Below are 21,517 nucleotides of genomic sequence, written 5' to 3'. Positions count from 1 at the left end.
GCCATGGACCAGATGAAAACGTGCCATAATAAATCTAAAACTACTTTCAGACATTAAAATGAAATAGGTGAAGAATAAATTGATATGAAATTTGTAGCAGTATATTTACTGTTATATAACAAAAAATGCGTTGGGCTCAGAGAGGATGGTAGAGATAGAAATATAATTAAAGAGGGGCGACAGTTAGAGAACAATTTTTTGAAAACTCTATTGAAGTTCCAAACAGTTCAGTCAAGAATGTTTGCTTGCAAAGTGCTAGCTGGCCTCCTGTATTTTGACAGTTTCTTGATGAGTGTTGGCATCTCATATTAATGAATCAGCATGGATACACATGCAAAGATCATTGTTCATAGATAGTCTCATAAAAATCAACATGGCAGAAGCAAGAACAAATATTCATATAAAGGCAAGGAGTCCCAGCTCTAAGTAATCTGAAGATAGAACTTACGAGAATTGATATTAGTAAACTCTGAACATGGATATGGAGTTAGTAGTCACTGTGTCTGCTATGTGTTCATTGTGGTTACATAGATGATATGGAGAGATATTGAAAGAAGTGTACCACCTTTTTCGGCTGTTGTATCTTGTCATAAATTCTCCATATTCTTTGTATCATCTGCAGCTATGAACAGAAATGTCTATAGGGAGAAACCAAACCTTCTCCTTAATCAATTCATGACACTAGAAAGTAGATTTCTGATTACAAACAATTTAGAAAGACATTTCCAATATGCAAATGCTATCAGACAGTAGGCATGCTCAACATTTACTACAAACACTAATTTGTAGTTTTTGATAAATACATCTTGAATTATTTAATGTAACGAAACAGTAATATCAATCTAACAATAGAATTACATGGAAAATCCTTGCTTGAAAAAGCCAGCATATTTAACATGTGACTGTTCTCCAAGAGGTGTTGAACTCTGACAAGCAAAGCCAAATACTGCTTAAAAAGCTTCAATTCCACCAAGCTAAGAAGCAAAGGGTCCTCCTAAAACATATAGCCTTGCATCTAGATTTCTACAGAAATCTAATAGCAATCAACCAAAGTTTGTACCAGGACAACGTGTTGCTGTTACTTGATCATCCAAGTTTTCCTAAGAAGGTGCATCTCCAAGAAATGGGGAGACTCTGCATAAAAGTTATTCAGCTTGAAACCTTACATAGAAGGATTTGGCTGCAGGGCAACTCCAAAAGATATGAATAAATCTTTCTTCTCTACCACAACCTCTGCCTAAAGAATATGTAACATTAATCTGACTGAAATAAAACGCCAAATGCCAACATAACAGTTTTCTCGTGATGGTTTGATTCCTATGGTGGATCAAATCGGATTGGATCATCATGGCATGATGGTTGATGTAATGTCCCCATCCAATCCAAAGGCTAGCTCTTTGAGGCCATTCAAATTCAGGAAGTTTCCTATGGAGACAAATTTGAAAATAAGGTTCAAAATTGGAATGATACATCATAAACAGATCAGTCACGTACATCCAATGAAGAATGCAAGCAGTACACAATCAAAGGATTCATCATTATCAATGATATAAACAGATTGACTATGAAAAGATAATTGCATTAAGATTACAAGCAATTATAACATATCGACCAACCATGTAATGTCCCCAATTTTGCGAGCATCAGAGTTCGGTGGATTTAGCCTATTATGCGACCCTCGTAGGCTGATAGGATGGATAGAGGGTCTTGAGGGAGCTTGGCTTGGCTTCAGTTGTCAGATTGTTATCAGTTGGCTTTCGTTCGGACTCTATTTGCTCGGATTGCTATTTTTAGCAGTTTTTAGCACTCAGCGGAGCACCCCTGCTATTTTTAGCAGTATGGTCTGGTCACGTGCAGAATCACTTCCTTCTTCGTCAGCTTCAGACAATTCGTGCATCGGGCATATGTTGAGAGAGATATTAATATTTAATTGATTTAATTAAATATTAATTATTTGGAGCTTATGTTATAAAGTTATAATATTTTAAATATTATAACTTAAGTGATTTTTGCTAAAGGGGTCGCCCATCATTGAAGGGGCCACTTTTAATTATATTTTATAATTAAAAGTGCTTTCGAAAACTATTGAAAAATTAAAAAGAAAAGTTCGAATTTATTTAAATAAAACCTAATTGAGAAAATTCGAACTCTTGAGGAGATATAAGGGTTTCATTGGGATTTGAGATCATTATGTTATGAAATGGATTTTTGATCAAGTCTTCTTCCGGAGAACGAAGCCAAGGGTTTCAGTTGTCTACAGACATTGGAGAACGAGCCATCTTCAGTGTTGCAGTTCAGAGGCTGTGAAATATCAGCTGATCTATTGCATTCAGAGAGATATCTTCATTCAGAAGTTATCACAGAACGTTCACAGAGTTTTCTTTCAGCTTGCTGCAATAATCAAGCTTTTTCATCCACTGCTACAGTACTCGCGTGAATAGTACCCGTGTGAACAGTGCCGTGAACAGTGCGCTACAGTGCCGTGAACAGTGCGCTACAGTGTTGTGAACAGTGCGCTACAGTAGTTTGAGTTCTATAGAAGGGGATTTAGAAAGGTTGAACAGCTATATATATTTGACAAGGGATTTGCATATGAGGAGAATCAAACCAATATATCAAGGCAGCTATTGAAATACCAGGTTTTCTATCTATGGTCATTGTATTAGAAAATCATTACTTCATTGCATCATTTTCTATTATGATTATATCATGAAATATTTGGAGGTTGCATATGTTAAATGGAGATATAATTTGCATATTCCACATTCATGGTAACATTCAACATTGATCAGCCATTTAGCTTTCATGCCAATTGTTTGCTTAAATGCCTAATGGCTGTAGGTGTACTTTGGGATGCATGACAAGTGTTTGTCTTAATGTCAACTAGCTGTACTAGTTAATTTCAGTCATTACACATGTGTGGAAAGGTCTAAAACAGCTAGTATATCATTTCTATAACAACTTTGCATTGTTAGAAGCTTTCCATAACTTCATTTGCAGCCTACAAACCCAAAGAAGACAAATAAAGAATTCACTACAGCGGCTTCAAACATTGTATGCCAAATGTTTGACAATATTCCTTGGTGTTCATATAAGCAAAACAGGGTCAGATTAGCCAAGGGATATTACAAACCAAGGCAAGTATGTACTCAGCAATAACAAACATTGAATGATGTTGAGCATCGACATTAAGAGTTAATTGGAGATAGATTAATTAAGAGATATCTAGCTGAAAAAAATTTGAATATGATTTGGAAGGGACAATATTATTGACCGAGGCAACAATAGATATAAGATGTTAATCCAGAAATACAAACTGCTCAAGATTAAGATTATTATCAAACAGATCCCTCACGTAATAAGTAGTAAGCAACAAGCTACAGCAGTCCCATAAAGTCAAACATAAAAGATTAATAGCTATTTGAAAGATTCATTATAAGTGTCGTGAATATTTGAGGATGCAACTATCAAACCCCGTACTGTCCATAGGCATCGTGTTGGCAAAATGGTCACTGCTCCCATCGGGATTCATGACAAGGGACTAACCACCTCCCATGCGATCCATATCTCTACAGTTTGTATCGGGCATTGATAGATCGGTCTTTTGACGCAACGGCAAACTGGGCCAACAAATGGTATCAAGACACTGGGTCGTGGGTTCGAATCCCCTTGAGTAACGCTGAGGGGGAGATTGTTGGCAAAATGGTCAGCGCTCCCCTTGAGATTCGTGACAAGGGACTAACCGCCTCCCATGCAATCCATATCTCTACAGTTTGTATCAGGCATTGATAGATCAGCCTTTTGACGCAACGGCAAACTGGGCCAGCAAATCATACGTTCTTTATTTCTTTGACACACCATGCACTCTCCTATGTGTTTTAGGGCGTCTCCCTTGAGGCCTTTCCAAGAGAATCTCTCTCTTATTTGTTTGTATGTTTTGTAATATACTTGATGTTCAGCCAAAGGGATATCATGATAGGCCTTCGTAATTTTCCCCTTCATCTTTGATCCTGGAGTGATATATATCTTGTTCTTGTAGAGGATGAGTTCATCTAATACCAAGTACCTTTCATCTTGGCTTCCCTTCTAATATGTCATTTGAGAGTGGGTCCTTGGCATATTCTACAATTATGGAATTTTTCCATTTGGTGGAGACATCCATCATGGAGCATAGATGGGGCCTTTGTGATAAGGCATTGTCTACAACATTATTCTTTCCTTTCATGTACTTGATGTCAAAGTTATAGGCTTGTAATTTTCTCACCCATTTTTGTTGTCTATCATTTAAATCTTTTTGGTTTAAGAAGAACCTCAAGCAATTATGATCAGTTTTTACAATGAATCTCCCACAAACTAGGTATTATCTAAATTTTGCTAGAGCATGCACAATTGCTAGCATTTCCTTGTCATATATGGAATAGTTATTTTTGGTTTCCTTTTGTTTTCTACTTTCAAAGGCTATAGGATGTTGTTTTGCATTGACATTGCTCCAACACCTTCTCTGGAAGCGTCACATTCTAACTCAAATGGTAATGAGAAGTCTGGAATAGCCAAAACTAGGTAGGAGCTCATTATTTCTTTGAGCCTTTCAAAGGCTTGTTGGGTCTCTATATTCCATGAAAATGCACCTTTCTTGGTCAATTATGTGAGTGGGGCAATTATTTTGGAGAAGCCTTAAATAAATCTTCTATCATAATTGTAAAGTCCCAAAAGTCCTCTTAGGTGTGTTAAAGTCCTTGGACTTGGCCAATCCCTTATGGATTTAATATTTTCCTCATCCATGTTGACTCATGCACAAAAATTTGTGACCTGGATATAAAATATTCCAATCCAAATTGACATTTGGACATTTTGGCAAATAACGATTGTCATTCAAGTATCCCCAACACTTCATCTATGTGTCTTAAGTGGTCTTCCCAAGTTTTGCCATAAATTAGGATGTCATCAAAGAATACCAAGATATTTTCTTAGTTGTTAGCTAAAAGGGTTATTCATGCAAGATTAGAGGTAGCAGGGGCATTGGTTAGTCCCAATGGCAAGACAAGGAACTCAAAGTGCCCAAAATGACATCTAAAAGTTGTTTTGTGGACATCATCCTTCCTTACCCTAATATGGTGGTATCCTAAACGTAGTGTTGGACATTGTTGCTGCTAGGATATGTTGTTGTCATTGATGTCAACATATTCATGTGATTTATTGCTCCGGTGCTTGCAGATTGGTTTAGTGGGATCATGGTTCGGTATATGGAGTATTTCTAGTATCATTATATCTTTCTGTATGGGTTTCAGTTATTCGGGAGCTTAATTGATCATATCATGTGATCCGGTTTACAGTTTGTTTCTATTAATCAGTGCTTTGTAGAGTTTGGTATTTCCTTCGATATATTCTGGTGTGATTAGGTCTTGAGTTGCGATTTTGGGAGATTGTTTGGGATGTTCATGTGTATCTTCATTTCAGATGGATCGTTATTTGGTGCTCGGCAAGTTATCTTTCCTCGTGGCAGTTGTTGTTGTTTGAGTGTTCTTGAGTTTCAGATGTTGATCGATGAAGATTTGATAAGTGGTGTCGGTGCAGTTGTTACAGATGATTCTAACGTGCTTGTTGGTGTTTCCTAATCATGTCCTATTTGTCTTGGCGATACAGATTGATTATTGTGCGATATTTTGGTGATTTTCATGATCCGATGATGTTCTTCATGTTATGAGGTATTTTGGTGGAGTAATGTGTTGCGGTTGGTCTTGGCATGATTTTCAATGGTGATGAGAGTTTGGAGATTTGATTTAGATCTATGTTATGCTATTCACATCATTATATTGGTCCGGTGGTTGATTTATGTATCCTATGATGTAATTTTGTAATTAGGTGTTATGGATTTGGCCGACCTTGTAGTCAAGGTTGATGAATTGTATAAATGGGTGTAATATTCATGTAATTGGGTGTCGAGGAGTTGATTCTGCATTATCAGAGAGTGGTGTATGTGTGATCAAGAGAAATTATCCTTTGGTGTGGTGTGTTGAGTAGAGATTGGTGAAGAGCAGACATTTGTGCTTAACTAGAACTGTCATCAGGCATTAGCAAATGCTATCATTGCAATTCATTCTTTCCAGATTGTAGTCCAAATCTTATTGTAAGGTAGTGAACCTTCCCTGAGGGTTGGAGCCTTTTGGGTCATTGTGTTTTGAGCAGTGAGCTCTAGGCAGTGTGCTTGAATGCATGTGCATTCCCCATTGTACTATTTACACATACTACTACAGGGTATTATCTCATTGTGGGTAGGTTCCCACCGTGGTTTTTCCCTTAACCGGGTTTTCCACATCAAAAATATTGGTGTTATGTGTGTTGTTATTGTTGTTATCTTTTCTTCTGCTGTAGTTGATCACATATGAGATTGTGCTTAATTGTTTTAATCCAATGAAAACTGATTCACCCCCCCCCCCTCTCATTTTTCCTTCTTGGTGCTGCCAACACGTAGGTCTATTTTTGAGAAGTACACTACCCCATAAAGCTCATCAATTAGTTCATCTACTCTAGGAATGGAGTAATTATTCTTAATTGTATTTTTACTAAGGGCCCTATAATCAATGCACATTCTCATGGTACCATCCTTTTTACTAATACTACTAAGGAAGCAAAGTGGCTAGAGCTAGGCTAAATATATCCCATTTCCAATAATTCCTTTATGATTTTCTCAATTTCTTCTTAGCTCTTCTTGGATGTTGGTAGGGTGTGATGATGATGGGTTTCGCCCCTTCTAGTTCAATGGTGTGTTCAAAACCCCTTTTTGGTAGAAGTCCTAGAGGAATGTCACCAAAAACCTTTTTGTGTTGGTTCAAGATAGGCTGGATGTCTATATGTATAATTTTTCCTTTGGTTGAAAACTTGTCAAGTATCATGCATTGGACAGTGGCACAACCCATTCCATTTGACCATGTTTAAAGGCCCTCTCCATTCTTTGGGAGGACACTACCCTTGGCATCCATTGGATAAATCTTGTAAGCTCACCTCTTTGTCATCAAGTTGAAAGCAAAGCTCCATCTTTTGGATGTCTTGGTAATATCTCCCTAAAGAGTGCAACCATTGGATGCCCAATACTACTTCGGTATCACCCATGTTAACCACATAGAAGTCCTTGTTGCTTTGATGTCTTCCTAAGGTAATGATTAGTTGTTGTATTTTTTGTGTGCATGGAGTAGTAAGCTCATCCACCATGACCACCTTGAAACCTTCAAAATTTCTGCTAATTTCATTCTTGTCACTAGACCTTCATCAATGAAGTTGTGAGTAGAGCCGCTATCCATTAGGACCGTCACTTTTTGTCCTTTTAGAACACTACGAATTCTAAAATGGTGATATCTAGGTGCTCCTAAAAGGGGGACTAATGTACCATTTTCATTTTCTTCATCTTCTTGTTTCCTTTTCTTCCTCTATGTTTCATATTCTTCTTCTTCATCTGATATTGCTTCTAGGTTGTGTGTTTGGCCCCTTTTTCCACAAACATGTACACACACCCACTTTTCTTTACACCAGAAACATAATCCCTCCTCCTGAAGCTCATTTGATTCATCATTTTGATCAAAGGGTTGAGGAGGAAATGTGTTTTGATGCACATCTTTCTTATAGAAGGGCTTTGAGGATGGATTTTTTGCATAGGTTTTGTCCTTTGATGATGTGACCTCCAACCTTCATGTTTTTCTTAATTGCATCTTGAAGTGATGTAAGGTTGAGAGTGCTTACCAAACTATGGATTGATTCTTTTAACCCTTTAATAAATAGGTATGTAAGTCTACCTTTGATAATCCCTGGTACCATGATTGAATTTTTTTGGAATTCAGTTACATAATCCTCTACGAACCCTTGTTGCTTTAATTGTGTTAGTTCTTTGAAGTGCCTCCCAAGATGATTTTGATCAAATCATTTTATGAGCCTTTGTGTGAATTCATCATAGGTTGTGATGTTTTGGTTCCCTTGAGTAATAATGTCATGATGCCACCAATCGTGTGCAACTCCTTCCAAATGTATGATGACAAATTTGATAGCATCATCTTCGGTCATGGGCCTAAGAGTGAAATAGTTGTCCAAACATTAGTGTGTCGTGACCTTTCCTGATCCATCAAAGTTGGGGAGAGTTATTTTACTCACCCTTTGTCGTAAATCTTTGTTAGGTTGTCTTCTTTCCCTTCTAGCGACATTTTGTGCTCTAGCATCACAATGTTCCCTAAATCAAATACTTCTAATTTCAAGGTCCAATCTTGAGTAGGCTTCAGCATGTTCATCAATGTTATTAATTGATGGATTTTTTTCTTCTTCTTCCATTGTTGGTTCTTTCCCTAAGTAGGAATGAAGGTCTCGTTAACCTAGTGGTTGATCCTAATGATGATATGTTTATTTTCCAAGTGATTAGAGTTTACATCCCTTCCATTTTTTTGGTTGGGCCTAAGGGCACTGATTGCATTATTCATGTTTCATAAGGTTTCAAGGTGTACTTGAGTTGTCCTTTCATTTTGTTCCATGAAGGTTAGGGTTGTCCTCTCATTGTGTTCCATGAAGGCTCTCAACTCATCCCCTAATTGTTCACCCATTAAACTGTTTTGAGTTGGGCTATCTCTTCCTGCAAGTTTCCTTCTTTCTCTTTGGCCTTTGAGCTCTTTGGATTGATTGCATCAACTTTTCTTCTTGATCCTCAAGTTGGCAGGATCAAAGCTCTAATACTATTTGTAATGTTCCCTTGTGGGATATATCTAATTTTTGCCCAAAAGTAACAATTCCAACAATAAAATTTATTTACAAGGAATATTCTATAAGTAAATTACACAATTGCTATAAAACCTAGAGAAAATTGTAATTAAATAAAACTAAATATTATGGTCATAGATAATCCCTGTAGAATACAAAATATCCTAAATGCCTTGGATCCATTTCATAGTTATTCCCAACAGCCAACCATATTATGGAATTCAATGGGAAAGCATGATAGGGTGCCAAGAGCCTGTCCTCCTCAATCAAGCCCAAGGGCATCCAGAACGAATCTTCGATTCATTCAGCCCCTAGGCCCTAGGTATTGGTACAACCATCTTGGGGTTGGTGTACTTGATGAGGGAACCAGTACTGCTGCATCTCCCCATCATACGTTTCACATTGACTCCAAATGTGATTGCTTGTTGGAAATCAAATAGATAAATTACTAATATATATCTTGAAGAATTGGCAATTTAATTCAATATAAGTTAAAGCTTATAACAGTTTTATAAATAAATATTCATTCCTGCTGCATACCAATCACTTAATAACTATTATACTCTGCCATTTCACACCGTATTAAAATCAGAATCAGATTGTCTTGTTCAATGTCTTCCTCTTGAGTAGACCTGCCCTATTTATAATCCTCATAAGTGATGAAGAGTCACATGTTTGCAACTCTTTACATGGGATACAACTCCTACAAGAGAAGCGTCCCTTCTTAATTAATCATTCCTTTTCAAAACCCATTTGATGCCCTTTCAATTATGTTTGCACCCTTTTCAGATGAATTGCTGCCCTTTGTGTTTCCTTCGCTGGATTAAAGTCAAGGTTTTATAACTAACAAATGCTGCGATCTGAGTAGGATACTTCTATGACCTGGTCAACCTTTCAAATAGATAATAGCTGCTTATTTCATTTTTAATCTTTTTGATTCTGGTTCGGCTCTATTCATTCAGTCACTTAAGCATTATTTATAAATGTAATCTATGTTGTGTTCTTAGTTTAAGGGCATGACACAGGATTTAAAAATGATAGTTGAACCTACTCTTATGCTCTTAAGATTCTTGTTCAAATGAATATCTTTTATTTTTATGTGTTTACAATAATTTCATTAAATATTTCAAGATTAAATTGAAAGTAGGTAATTAATATAAAACTTTGTATTTAGATTATTTATCTATCCAGGTTGTATCTTTGTATACAGCTTAGTTGGTTGATTCTTAGTCTTGTATGTTGTCATTTTGTTAGAACAATTATTCCTTCAAAATATTGAGTACATCAGCTTATTGGTTTATGTTTTTAGCCAATGGAAAGGCGTTGTGGTGCTATATTCATATGTCCGAGACTCAAACTCGGCGTGGAATCGGTGAGGGTGACTTGATTGGGGACTCAGGACTCAGCAAAAATACTTGGCAAAGACTCTGCAAGTGAAAAATCCAAGGAATTTAGAGATTTTTAAGGATTTAAAACTTGTTTCATGCACCCTTTATTATATAAACCTTATAAACACAATAACATGACCAAATAGAAGCTAATTTGATCATATACACAAGTATACATCAATCACATAAGTATAAACGCAAATTGTAGCTGAAGGAAATAGCACACTTAGATATATAGATATTGTCAAATGTATACCAAACTCATGGAATATGAAATGCATGACATCAAAAGTTTCAAATAAATATCAAAACAAAAACTAGAAGAATATGGCTCGGAGGAGCTTGCATCCTTCCTACGAAGGCATCTAAGGTAGGTCTTGGATGATGTAACAGACATAATATTTTTTTGACTATGAATATGCAAAGATTTGCAACAAGGGATATGTATTATGTAGAATTTTTTTTATCATGATTCATCATTGGTCTACTTGCTTAGACTTATAGTTTGATGTGGGTTTCGGGGCAACACCAAAACGAAGTTGAGGGTAGCATCCCTCGTGGGGGTCTAAAGGTGACAGAGAGAGAGGTAGAGAGATAGGTCGAGATCTTGACGGAGAGAGGAGAGAATGAGAGAGAGAGAGGTAGAGAGAGGGGATAGATGAAGATTGATAGGGATAGAGACAGGTCTAGAGTTCAGGGCAGATAAAGTGAGCGAGATAGAGAAAGCAAGAGAATGTTGATAGGAGTTAGTTGATTACTGAAATTTGACTAAGTTTGAAAATTTATAAGATCTTCTAAAACCTAGAATTTGTATTATAACTCCTAGAGATCTGAAACCACTCTCAAACATCCTCCCAATATATTCATGTATATATTTTGATAAAAAGCATTGAAATTTTGAGACTAAAAAAAATTTGGAGTATGGCCCAATCCAGGTGACAGGACTCGCTCAGACTTGGCGAGTCTTGCCCAGCCTTGGCCGATTTTGAGTACGGGTCCCTGGGACGGTCGAGGGTGACCCGACTCGCAACTTGTCGAGTCTGCGCAAGTCTCAGTTCTATGGTTAGATTCAATTGCTTTGATTTAAGCGGTAAAATCCATAAAATCTTGTTTCTAAGAAAGCAATATTTCAGGTCTTGTGTTCATACCCGAGGCAAAAAGACAGGGAAAAATTTTATTTTAATTATTTAACTATCGTAAAACCCCCAAGAGAAATGGTAAATAGTGTCAACATTAGTAAATCTTGTTTACAACTTGTTTTGGGTTAGCATTAGTTTTCAAGGAGCTTCCCCTTATAATTTGAATAGAGGTTTTACCTCACATGTTATTTCAGTTTGATTTATCTTGCAAAAACAAATTAAAATCCTAACAAGGTTATTAAATAGTGGTGTATTTGAGAAGACAAGTAACTATCAAAAATAAGATATAGCAAGGTGATCAATTTATTGGATGATGTAAGTACAACTAATACTGTAAGATGTGATGAATTCTTTCTACCGTATTCAATCCAAATATGAGCAAACATCTTCAAGGGTAAATGAAATGTGGTGCAATAATTGCATTATTGATCAATTTATTAGATGAATACAATTTATATGGTAAGATGTGATGCATGATTTCTACCCTATTCAATCCAAATATTTGCAATCTATCTTCAAGTGTATACAATGTGTGAGCAATAATTACATTATTGTGAAAATTTTAATGGTATCAAAGTAGATGAACTTTGTCCACTATGAAGTGAAGTGATAAGAAAAAACTAAGTGCAAGTTGGGACTATAGAATTTTTATTAGGTAATTGTTGGAATTATTTTCATTATTTTGTTGAGGAATTGTTTATTCTTATTAGGTGGAATCAAGTAAGGCACTACAAAAAGAATAGATGAAAGGGCTACTTTAAGTATCTATTTGAACAAAGGAGTTTCATTCTTTTAGCTCACTCATGTAGAATTCAAAAATCATTTTTAAGAAGAGATCATGAAGACAACTTTGTATTGTAGGAAACAAATGGACATATTGAATCTCCTTTTAGATCCATCATCAAGATGAAAATGGTGATAAAACCATAAATAAGCTCCTCATATAAATAACTCTAAAAAGTCCTTCTAAGAAGCAGATTACAAAATTAAGATATAATTAATGCAATTAATTCATTTCCATCTAAAGTAAAAATAATTAGTAATATTAAAATTTAACAATCAATAAGTATGGATAAGAGAAACAAGCATATATTATAACAATGGAACTATTTGATCGAAGATCACTAGGAGACAAGGATACTCGGAGACTCTGGAGACTAGTACCGGTACAACTAATTTCAAAAATAGGAGACTAGGGTACTTGGAGGCGCCAAATTTTTTTAATATAATTTAATAATTTCCAAAAAATATCATGACATGGAACTTTGAAAACAAGAACAATGGTCAACTTTAACATTAACTTTAAAGTTTAAATACACAAATCAAAATGTCAAATATCATTGTGTCAAAGAATCAAAGAGTTCAAAAATCACACTGCATATTTTATGTTAGATTACCAATACATATTGAAATTCAAAAAAATTGATAGTATGATACCAATACGCAAACTAAAGACAAAAATAAAAAATCTATCATCTACTTTTCAACATTTTGATCATCAATATCAAGGTCCTCAACTATGACACTCTCCAAATACTTATCACTCTCAAACTCAAGTTCCTCTGATGGTAGTAGAACTGGGGATAATTCATTAAGGCCATCTGGTTCAACCACTTCATCCACCATGACTGCAACTTATCCATCAGGTGCAATTTGGTCCCATTTTGCTAAAGGACCCTCCATGTACACAGGATCAACATGAGAGAGAAGATGATGTGAGCTATGATTGTACACCAAGTTCTCTACTTTCTTTGACCCTAATTGGTTCCTCTTTAGTGAATGAATAAAACCATAAGTTCCAATTTCTCTCACAAGATAAAGAACTAGTTACTTGTGAGAGTAATCTTATTGCAAATGATTGCAATTCAAGGGTTTCACCTCCATGGTTCCACCACCACTCTATAGGGTCTTTCTTTGCATACATATCATATAAAGCTTCCATTGTAGAAAAATCACCTTGCCCACATGAAAACTTATTCCATTGACTCGTCATAATTGAAGCCTCCTCACCTCGACTATAAATCTTTTTATTGCAGCCCAAAATCCCTTCATTACCTCTCTATCCTCATATGGAGCCCTCTTATTAGTCTAATGTATTATGCCATTTAGGATTTAAGGCATACGCGGCGCGGCGGCACAATGAAGGGATGTGTTAAGTTTGTATGATCTCCCATGTTACTTTTCTTCTAGCAAAGGATATAAAGAAAGAACTTTTGCATTTGTTATTTTCTTAACTCTTTCACACATGGAATCTATTTCTTCGTAAATTTCACCCAAACATGGCTTGTCTGATTATGCAAATTTAAACACCTCACATACGGTCCTAATGAAGTCCACAACAAATCTAACATCAACCCAAAAACGGTCATCAAGGACCAAACCTCTCACCTCAACTGCAATATCCTATGTAACCGGGGGACGCGTCCCCAACCTGAAAACCCCCGTCCCAGTCTCAGGGACATTTTGAGGACTTGGGGACGGGGGGGGACCCGTCGTCCCCAAAATGTGGGAATTTGTTGGGGATGTCCCAGAAACGAGGGGACGTTCGCCCCAACCATGGGGGACATCCATACGTCCCGAGGGCGGAGGGGGACGGCTAGGACGTCCCCAATCCATCCCAGGGACGGCTGGACGTCTCCCATGGCTAGGGTTAGTTAAAAACATTAAAAAAATGTCATATTTTTAAATTATTTTTTTCTTAATGTGGGCCCCAAATTATTTGCTCGAAATCGTTCCAATTATTTGTTCGAAATTGCATACAGAAAATATCAATTAAATACAAATAAAATAATAAAAGTCGTTTGAGCTTTCGAGGGCGCTACCCCTAGACCCCGCCCTGCACCGCGACAGGGAGCGCGCCAGGGGCGCTACCCCCAAACCCCCGTTTAATAATTTGGGGGGAAATTGCACAAATAAAAGTGGTGAAAATTTAACCTCCAAGTCTTATTAGGCTCCATATAATAACATTATTAAAAATTTAAAAGGCAACGATATTAAATTATTAATATGAGTCTTGACTATGTGATAACTCATAATATAGTTGCCATATTTCATGTTTGACTATATGATATATTTAAAACTTCAAAAGGGAACAATATAACTATTTCACCTCTTACCATATGATATTCATATATTTAAAAGGGAAGGATATGCGATACGGGTGATAAAAACAAATATTTCCGGCGATAATTGTTTAAGCAAAGCAATCAAATTTTCAGCAAATCAAAAAAGTGCTGGCATATTGACAATGAATTTTCAATTATGAATGCATATTGAGTATTGACAATGAATTCTGAATTATGAATGTATATTGAGTATTGAAAATGAATTCTGAACACAAATGTGGTATTTTAAGGTTCTATAATGTACATATAGCTGCTTTATCCAAGTTTTCATATGAATATAATGTATATATACATGCTTTATCTATTTTTCATATGAAAATTTAAATTTCCCTATATATTTTAAATTTTCCCTATATTTTATATAGCCGTCCCCTTTGTCATCCCCACGCTGTCCCCAAAATTGGCAAAAAAAAGTTGTCGTCCCAAAATCTTGTCCTGCCGTCCCATTCCCGAAAACTCGGGGTAACATAGACAATATCTGATGTAGATTGTCTCAAAGCTGCCCCTACATCACTAACCATTGTGGAACACAAAGCTCCCTTGACTTCACAAAGATGGTTCAGAAGAATAAAATAAGATGCAAACCGTGTACCAATAGGTTTTAGAAGTTCCAGCTTGGCAAATTTTCAATAAATGGCTTGTGTATGGTGATGGTTACATATGAAATCTGTATTTTCTGCCCTTTTCTATGAGATCTGAAATTTATTGGAACTTGTCGATATGTTGGAGTGCATTATTCAATGAATGCACACAACATGGTGTCCAAAATATATACTTGGTACTTTTTTTGCACCAACATAACTATTGCTTTACAAATAGGGTCAGTATCTATAATAACTTGGACTACATGTGATGCCCCTACCTCAATTCATCACATAGTTGGTTATGAAGAAACTCTGCAATTTTTCCTTACCCTGAACAGTCTATTGCCTTCCAAAAATTAAGGCCCTTTGCTACATGTTACCCTGACATTAAGTAGTGGACGATTTCTAGTATTTGTCCACCCATCCATCACAACACTGCATCTTTCTATAGCCCACACTCTTGTCATTGGTGCAATTTGTTGCTCTAATCGAATATTTTCTTTATCAATGAGTAGTGAGAAGCTTTTCAGACCTAGGTGGCTTATACCTAGCTGGTCCATTTTTGATAGCTAGGACCATCTCTCCAAAGAAAGGTGAGCGAGCAACACTAAACGATATTCCATTTGCATAAAAGAAGCATGCAATCACTGCACCAACTGCTTCTCAACCCTGCACATCAAATAGTCTTCCAGTGGGGTTTAAGCTACCAACGTGTGGTGTCTTGTCAAAATATTGTGATTTTACATCTTTAAAAGACACATCTGTCTTTGTCTCTCTATTCTGATTATGAGTTGCAGCGATTGCCCCTATTATTGAAGCATGAGAGGAGCTCATAGTTTAAACTTTCACATCAGCCCTTTCTCGATCTCTCATAGCATCATATCGTTCTACCTCATTTGGACACGGATCAACACCTTTTCCAAGTATGTGAAGGAAATGAGCCCTCACCCTTGTGTAAGTACCTTGCCATGCTATTAGACAAAGCTTACAGTTGAATGTGGTTGTTCCACCTATACCTTTGCCCCAAAACACAATCACAATACTTCCACAATGGGTCAAAGGCCTGTTTTCCCCCACCTGACATTCTACACAGAAAAAATTAAAAAATATCAAAACTGTTTGACAAATCAGAACCACAATTTCAACCTTTTAATTTTTATCATTTTTTAAAGTTGCCCATATTAAGTGTTTAAAACTTTAAACACTAACAGTTTAACTGTAAAAAGTTAAAGTGTTACTACTTGTGCCAAAGGGGGAACTTTGAAATAGGGTATAGACATCCATAAAAGCATAAAGGATAGAAAAAAATTGTCACATGTAGTTGCAACTGCCCTAGTAGTATGCAAAATCTGGAAGCATAGACAAGGCATGAATTATTTTAGTGTGACACAATGCCTCAAAAAGATGTGTTGTCGTGAACAGCAATTGAAATTTGCAGGTTATGGAGTATGCACAAAATGGATTTGTTGAAATACAAAAGGCTTTAAAAACTTTCAAACAAATTCATGCACAGGTTATGCAATTGTACTGGTAGACATGTATGTAAAATGTAGAAGCATTCACAAGGCATGTGAACTGTTTAACAAGATGCCTCAAAAAAATGTGGTCTCATCAAATGCCATGATTGCAGGTCTGCAAGATCTGAAAACAAAAAATGAAGGCAAAATCAGAAAATGAATACAAACCTGGTGGCATATGATGTCTTCCCTAGCATTCTAGGCAACATTTTTGTCTTTTCTAGTGGCTTTGATGGCTTCCTATGGTGGGCGAATGCTTGGATAGGCATTTAGGTTTTTCTTTTTACCTTTTAAGTGCCTTTTTGGGTCAAATAATGCACAGAAGACTCAGGAGATGCCAGGATTCTTGGCAGGAGATTCAAGAGATGGCAGGATTTGTGGGTGTGAAGTTTCCTTCACAAGATAGCATCCGGGTGCACGTGAAGTCTTGGACACATCTCGGAGTGGGGAGGGGGGGACACATCTCCTACTTACATTAATTTGATCATTCCATCTTCCAAGAGTCAAAATGTAGAGCTAGTTGGCAAGAAAATTAATAGACTCTTGACACTGTTCTTTCCTATGGTAGGTTGCTGTCTTTTGAGGCTAACTTATTTCTATGCCTTTGTATCTTGAAAGAGGGTGTGATGCAGAAGCATCCAGGTCCACAAGTGGTTTTGTATCACCAAAAAAATAGAAATAAGTAAAACTACTATGACTGCACAACAGATTCCAGTAGCTGCATAAAGGTTTCTAGTTGTTGCAGAATGGTTTCCAGTTGTTGTGTAATGGTTTCCAATGGCAACGTAACAGCTCCAAGTTGTTGTGCAAGATCTTCAGTAGTTGTGTAAGAACTCCTTGTTGCTATGTAACAGTTCTCTATTGTTGCACAACAATTCTTGGTTGCATTTTTTATTTTTCAACTTTTTGTCAAACACTTGGTGTGGGAAGTTCTCATGCCATTCCATTCAAGACAAGGCATATGGAGTTCAGGGTTTTTTGTCTGGGCTAATGTGGCAAGATTCATCTAGAATCAAATGGGAGTTTCAACTTGAGCAATCTGTTTCATAAAAGCCTTCAAATGAAAGCAAATCTGCAGGAAGATGAACAGTTAGGGTTGGATTATTGGGGATCATTACCCAATCATTCATGAGAACATTTACGACCAAGACATTAAAAGGAAAATGGCTGCGAGGAATAGGACAGATTGGGAAAATAGAGAAGAAATGAAAAGGACAGACATGCAGGATACAGAAACAGGCAATCTGAGCCAAGAGGAGAAAAAAGGAGAACAGCGAGAAGGCAGATCCAACAAAGAAAAGGAAGAAAATCTCTCTTGTTGTTGTCTTCAGAATGTTTTGTAAACCTGTAGAAGGCAGATTTAATGATTTCAATGAAATAAAAACATTTCTTTTACTTCCATTTGTCATACAATTTCTTTGGTAAATTTCAGGCTGCTAGGTTAAGATGGTTGATCGGTTGACCCCCCCTGCCTAGACTGCATCAAGGTGAGACAGAAAAAAAAATTTAGAAAGGCTTCTAAATTTTAAAAACTTCTTGAAATGTATGCACATTCAAGAAGGGCAGCATCCTTACAACAATATTTAGCTCACTTTTTCAACCTTAATTGTTTTGTGATTTTTGACGTTTTTTTGGCAAAAGTTAATGGTATAATACAAAGAAAGCTTCTAAAAGCTTAATCTGTTTGAAATTATTTTTCTTATATATTCAGGAATGGAACATCACTTTTGTTTAGCCAAGCTTTTTCAGCCATTGGGTTTAAACCATAGTTACCAAGTTCAGACAGCTATCATTCAAATCCATCCGGATCTGGTTTTTTTGTACTGGACAGAGTTGTCTGATTTGGTCCAGATTTTTCAATTCCTATAGAAATTTTATCCTTTTTCTTAATCAGGATTTCTATATTATTTGGCCCTTCCAAATGAATCGAATTTTTGAAACAATGGTTTAAGCTTTGTACAACTTGAGATATCTTCCAGTGGGCATTGTCAAAATCATCAAGATGAAAAGAACAGATTCGCTCAATTCGTTAGGGTCAAAATTCTAGAAAAAGCTCGAAACTGCCTTGAGTACTTCAGTTTGGCAAATAAGGGATTTTTCAACCCAGCTGCAGATAATTTAATTAATTGAGCATTTTCTTTTCAAATTAGCAATGCGTGACGTCATATCTCTACTAAATAATACAATTTTTTTGGAGAATCAAATTAATTTTCAGCATGGTAGTGTGTTTCACTTTTAGGCTGACAATGGCATGGGAATTACTGAAGCTTACATCTATAACAAATCAAATTTCTTTTCTTATTATATTAGAGATGTAGATTTCGACTTATTTCTTCATTTTTGGTGCACTTTTTAAATCGTTGCCCTTCGTTCCCAAAACAAGCCCCTTTGATTGGCAATTGGAGCATTATAGAGTCTTATTTTATTTTTTTATTGCAACAATGCAAAGAAAAATATCACGAAGAGGAGGGCAGTCAATAAACTGCCAGTAAAGAAGATAAAGTCTTAATTAGTTTCTGCAATCTTCACTTTCATTATTCTCGTGATGGATCATGATCCAAAGCATCAATGTTTAGAAAACTTACACTGTTTTCTCCAAGTGACTTGCAAAGTACACAAGTAAGGAGAGTGAAAATCTAACGGTATCAATCAATTTTCCTTTATCACTTAACAACACGAGTAATTCATGCAGTGTTCTCGTATGCATAAACTAAGGGAAGCAGACACATTACCCTGACGTAAAAATCAGAATTAAATCATAACTGCAGTGGGAAGGGAGCGTTAAATGTATTTGTTTGGCATAATATAATATAGAAAAGGCTCAGGTACCTTGGACACAATTTGAAAGTGGAAGGCAGATGAATGAGAAGGGAGCAGCCTGTGCAGAACGCCAGTAGCTGCTGCTTCTTGCACGGAAGCAGGTGCTCTTTCTTCGTCCAATTTATTAATCAGCCACTGTAATTCAGGTATATCCGCTCGAACAATAATAATGTGTATTAGAAAGTATACACACAGTAGGCATTTCACAAGCTCCATGGCTCGGGTATCAAAGCTTCAACCAGCTGTTTGGGTATATGAGCCTACCGAAGTGGGGAATCAGAGTCGCATGCACGACAAAATATGAATTTTGGCCGGCTTCAAGTATATATAATTTAGACGTCTGCCGACCCACCCTGATGAAGATGCGGAGGAGGTAATCGATCATTTCATCCTCAAAATTTAACAACATGCCAATGATAGGGCGCTTCATATGGGATTTTGTTCTGATCGTTTAGCTATATAAATGATGCAACAAAGGAATATAGGCTTTTAATAACGTTTATTAGACCAACTATGGAATCTCTGTCATAGAAATATCATTGTTTTTGCATACCAGTATCATTTATTGGGGTTGCTAGGTTATGTTTAATTGGTATCTTTCTTATCCTTTCTTCTTCTCTTGGATGTTTTACCATCTGTGTTATTTTTTTATTGGGGTTGCTAGGTTATGTTTAATTGGTATCTTTCTTATCCTTTCTTCTTCTCTTGGATGTTTTACCATCTGTGTTATTTTTTTATTGATTACTTTTTAAAATATAATAATTAAGATATTTAAGTCAATAAGAGATGATCTGCCAGTTAGATTCAATAAATGGGATTTCTTGGAAGAGGAAGTGAACGTGCTAAAAGAAACAGTGGCTTCGGAGGAGGAAAGGATGAATATAGAGAGGTCTATCTCTACTATCTAGGCTAAGCACGATGTGATGGTGAAAAAGACAATGACCTCAATGTAGGTTCTACAACAAGAGCTTGATAAGAAACATGTCAAGAGGAAGAGGTCTGTTGAGATTATTGCGATTGCTTTGCAGATGTCTAGTAAAGGTAAAGATTGTTTCTCTGGATGTTACTCATGCTAAGCAATTCACTAAATCTAAAAGGCGCTCTTTTTTTAGAGCAATTGAATGTACTCATTCATTCAAAAGTGGCGGGCTGTGAAAGCCTCTAGTCTATAAGATAATTTGTTTGTTTTCTAGGGGTTGTGTTTTGGTGTTTTGGTTTTTGGGGTTTTTTTTGGTTTCTGTTTGGTTCTGATTTTTTTTTGCTGTTTTTGATCCTTGATGTTGGGTAGCCTCATTGCTTGTGAGTGGGTTGTTATGTAAGGGTTCGGTCCCTATCCCGATTTACTTAATTAGAACAAGAGATGTATAATAAATAGTTTTTCAAGTTTTAAATTTATTTTAATATTTGTGAAGGAAAGTAATTAACATTTAAATTAATGTAGGTTAGTCAAATAATGTATATAATAGAGGACAAATCAATTTAGATTAATGAATCTATTCTTTTATTGGTCTAAAGGCTCGCAATATTTAAAAATACTTTTCAAGGTTGTCAGTTGCTAGGGGACATGTTTTCCTAGATTAACTCTTAGAAATGTGTGAAAGATTGAAAATAGTGACCAAGTGTCCTAGAGTTATGTATGCAAATTCTAATTCCTTTTAAGTGCACCAAATAAAAATATTATGTTATTAAAGGCTCCGTAGATGTTTATAGCATGAGAGGGGATATATGGGGGAATTGTTTATGTAACCAACAAGATAGCACCTAACAAGATTTTTATTTTTGCATTTATCAAATAAATAAATAATGGATACACAATTATATTCTAATTTTTAATTTATTTAATAAATGCAAAAAATTGTCTTGTCAAGTGCTATTTTGTTGGCTACATAGACGTCGCCATGTATGAGAAATTAGTTGTGAAATAGATGCAAATGAATTTTAAATACAAACACATAGCATCAAATTATGCAAACATGTATTCAATCATCTCAAGATAGGAAAATAATGGGTGATACTTTTTTTGTTGTAGTTAGGAAGGAATTAATACTACAAGGGAATAGTAAAGATATACACATCTATAAGGGATGGAAGGAGTATATGTAGAAGAAGCGTACATTAAAGATGAAGATGCAAATGTAAAAAGTAAAACACTATGGGGGAAATATCTAGGAAGTAATCGGATGGAAAATTCAATTTAGAAGGTGAGAGGTT

The 21,517-nt window shown here is 36.0% G+C and overlaps 1 protein-coding gene across 2 annotated transcripts in view; it reads right to left on the bottom strand.

Annotated features, from left to right (window-relative positions):
• Window positions 1–19,817, bottom strand: part of LOC131041410 (alpha-N-acetylglucosaminidase) — a 286,676-nt gene extending 266,859 nt beyond the window's left edge. Inside the window, exon 1 of one of the 2 annotated variants that reach the window (XR_009105026.2) lies at window positions 19,316–19,817. Coding sequence is in view for 1 of the 2 variants with exons in the window: in XM_057974485.2 (XP_057830468.2) it covers window positions 19,316–19,522 (207 nt within the window). In the remaining variant the exon portion in view is untranslated. The remainder of the gene's footprint in view (window positions 1–19,315) is intronic. The other variant, XM_057974485.2, reaches the window with a different exon arrangement.
• Between the last annotated feature and the right edge of the window lie 1,700 nt (window positions 19,818–21,517).

Source organism: Cryptomeria japonica, chromosome 7 (assembly GCF_030272615.1).
Source record: "Cryptomeria japonica chromosome 7, Sugi_1.0, whole genome shotgun sequence".
NCBI classification, from domain to species: domain Eukaryota; kingdom Viridiplantae; phylum Streptophyta; class Pinopsida; order Cupressales; family Cupressaceae; genus Cryptomeria; species Cryptomeria japonica.
This window is presented reverse-complemented; position numbering and strand designations above follow the sequence as displayed.